This window comes from Naegleria gruberi (assembly GCF_000004985.1).
Source record: "Naegleria gruberi genomic scaffold NAEGRscaffold_99, whole genome shotgun sequence".
In the NCBI taxonomy this organism is placed as follows: Eukaryota; Heterolobosea; class Eutetramitea; order Acrasida; family Naegleriidae; genus Naegleria; species Naegleria gruberi.
In genome coordinates this window covers 33,351-35,763 of record NW_003163228.1, presented here as the reverse complement: position 1 = coordinate 35,763, position 2,413 = coordinate 33,351, and the positions used below count along the sequence as shown (strand labels likewise).

The 2,413-nt window shown below is 34.2% G+C and overlaps 2 protein-coding genes across 2 annotated transcripts in view; one reads left to right on the top strand and one right to left on the bottom strand.

The window, feature by feature from the left end:
• NAEGRDRAFT_76231 (uncharacterized protein) overlaps positions 1-236 on the top strand; it is a gene marked incomplete at both ends in the record, with an annotated part of 5,065 nt that extends 4,829 nt beyond the window's left edge. The window contains one exon of the mRNA XM_002668802.1: positions 54-236. Within this exon, the coding sequence (XP_002668848.1) occupies positions 54-236 (183 nt within the window). The remainder of the gene's footprint in view (positions 1-53) is intronic.
• A 151-nt stretch (positions 237-387) lies between these two features.
• NAEGRDRAFT_76230 (uncharacterized protein) lies at positions 388-1,786 on the bottom strand (the record flags this gene model as incomplete). The annotated part of the gene is made up of 3 exons (XM_002668800.1): positions 388-957; positions 1,069-1,219; positions 1,287-1,786. 3 exons carry the CDS (start codon positions 1,784-1,786, stop codon positions 388-390), a joined length of 1,221 nt encoding a protein of 406 aa, XP_002668846.1.
• Positions 1,787-2,413: the final 627 nt, after the last annotated feature.

The window sequence follows — 2,413 nt, the reverse complement described above, 5'->3', positions numbered from 1 at the left end:
TTCTTATTGGTTTGGGTAAGAATGATGGTTTGACTGCCTCCAATTTTACACAGACCATTCCATTGAATTGGTATCAATGGGCCATAACTATTTCCATTGGTTTCATCAGTATTCCATATGGCTTTTTAGTGAGATTCGTCAGCAGAATGTTTTTGAAATTATTGAGCTTGAAGAAGAATAACAGACAAATTACCAGTGATGGCTACGAGGAAACCTATTCCAAAGCAAGTGAATAAATTGTATTATAATATAAAATTAATATTTTGAAAAATTCTTATTATTTACAGTAAACATTTCCCGCCACAACAACAATTAAAAATGAAAAAGCAAAGAAAAATTTCATCCATCAAAAAAACAAAATAAAAATTTCAATATTATTCACTCACATTAATACTCTTCATCATCTTCTTGATTGGAAGAACTTTCATCATCATCATTGTAGCCGTACCGTTGATTCCATCGACTAGAATGAACATACTCCCTCTCTGTAGTTTTAATTTCAGGCTGAAATTCAGATAAATTTAAATAGCCTTCATTCATCTTGGCTTGATTGTTGTTGGAGTGATGATGAGAAGAAGAAGCAACAACACCACCTCCTCCTTCTCCCATCTTGCTAGCTTTACAGATGGGACACGGATACTCCTTATTAAATCCTTTCCATGCCTTTAAACAATCCGCATGAACATTTACTCCACAACAATGACAATATCCTGCCTCCTTCTGTTCATCCAGTTGAGAAAATCCATCACAACAAATAGGACAATTGGAAGTGATGAAGGGATTTCTCTCCTCTTCTCCTTTTAGATGTTTGTAGGTGGCTATGGCTTGTGAATTTGCCATGGAATTATTAGCTGGAGCCTTCTTGAATATTTCCTCTATTTCTGATGGTAGCAAGGCATGTTGATAGATGAGATAGGAAGACTCTTCTATACGTAGTACCTTCAACAGAACGAATAACTTGATTTAATTTACACAACATTATAATAATAATTAACAAATATATTTACATCATCATGTGATTAACAACAGATAGATAATTAATTAGAGAGAAAAGGAAAGACTACTTACAACATGTTTACACAGATTACCATTCTCTGCATCAGGACAATTACACGAAGGTTCTTCACCAATAACAACATCATAGACATTACCTGTTGTTCCCATCACGACAAATGTCTGCTCATGAGCACTATTTACCTTTCTTTCTATGAGGAATAATCTACATGATATGTGTTAAATAGTATTATCATTATTGAATTAATTGTGAAATTATTGGAACAACCTACTTTTGAGTGAGAGCTCTTTCAATTCTTTCTTGAGTTTTAATTGGACAACTGGAAACAAATCTTCTCTTTCTATGTTCTTTAGATTTGTGAGAGCTAGTAATATGATGATGAGTGGTTGCTGCAACCTCAGCTGGTTCTTCCTTTTTTGAAATGGACAAGGAACTGAATGAATGTGGATGCAACAAATCCTCCTCCAGAATATCATCACTCACCTTCTCCTTCTTTGGACTTTCTTCCTTCTTTATTTCAGAATCATTGTGTTTTCTCTTCTCTCCATGATGATCATGATGATGATGTTCCTCCACCAAATGATTGAATTCTTTAATCTTTTCAATTAATTCTTCCTTTCTCAAATGGGAACAACCATGATAAATTCCCAAATCTTTCATGTGTTGTTTTAATTGGTCAACTGTGAGAGCCCACAAGTCCAAATCACTGTAGAATACTTTAAAACTGCCAGATGATGATGTAGCAGTAGAATGATGATCAGTTTGATGCATTTCTTTTGAATTATTTGAATTAACTGTTTATTATCTTTCTTTAGTCCAATTATTTGAAGTTCAAAAATGGAACCTTTTCATATTTGGTCAATTTGATTTGAACCATCTTTTTCTTGAGGACTTTAACAGAATTTAGCTGTTGGTTAGTATTTAGTATTGGAACTGTGAATCATCATGATTGCCTTATTTGAAAACTCTCACAACACCATATTGAGCATCACAAACAAATAATTCACCACTAATTGAATTGAAACACATTCCACCAACATTGGCACCCTCCTTTCTATTCTCAAATGATTTGACAATGGCGCCACTCTCCACACTAACCATCAACAGACCATGTCCTTCCTTATTTAAGAGAATGTATTGATTCGTCTGGTCGAGAAGAAATGAAAAGGAAATGTCTTCATCTTGTGGATAAGAAAACAATCCTTCCTTTGCAATGGATTTCACACATGACCATACACCACGTTCATTCTGAGAATAGATTTGAAACAAGTTGGTTGGGAAATTGTTTCGAATACCAACAATCATTGAACCATCTTTTGGATCAATAACTGGTTGGAAACATGAAATGACTGGAAGTATATCATCATCATCATCGTTCATCAACCCTGTCAGGCTATT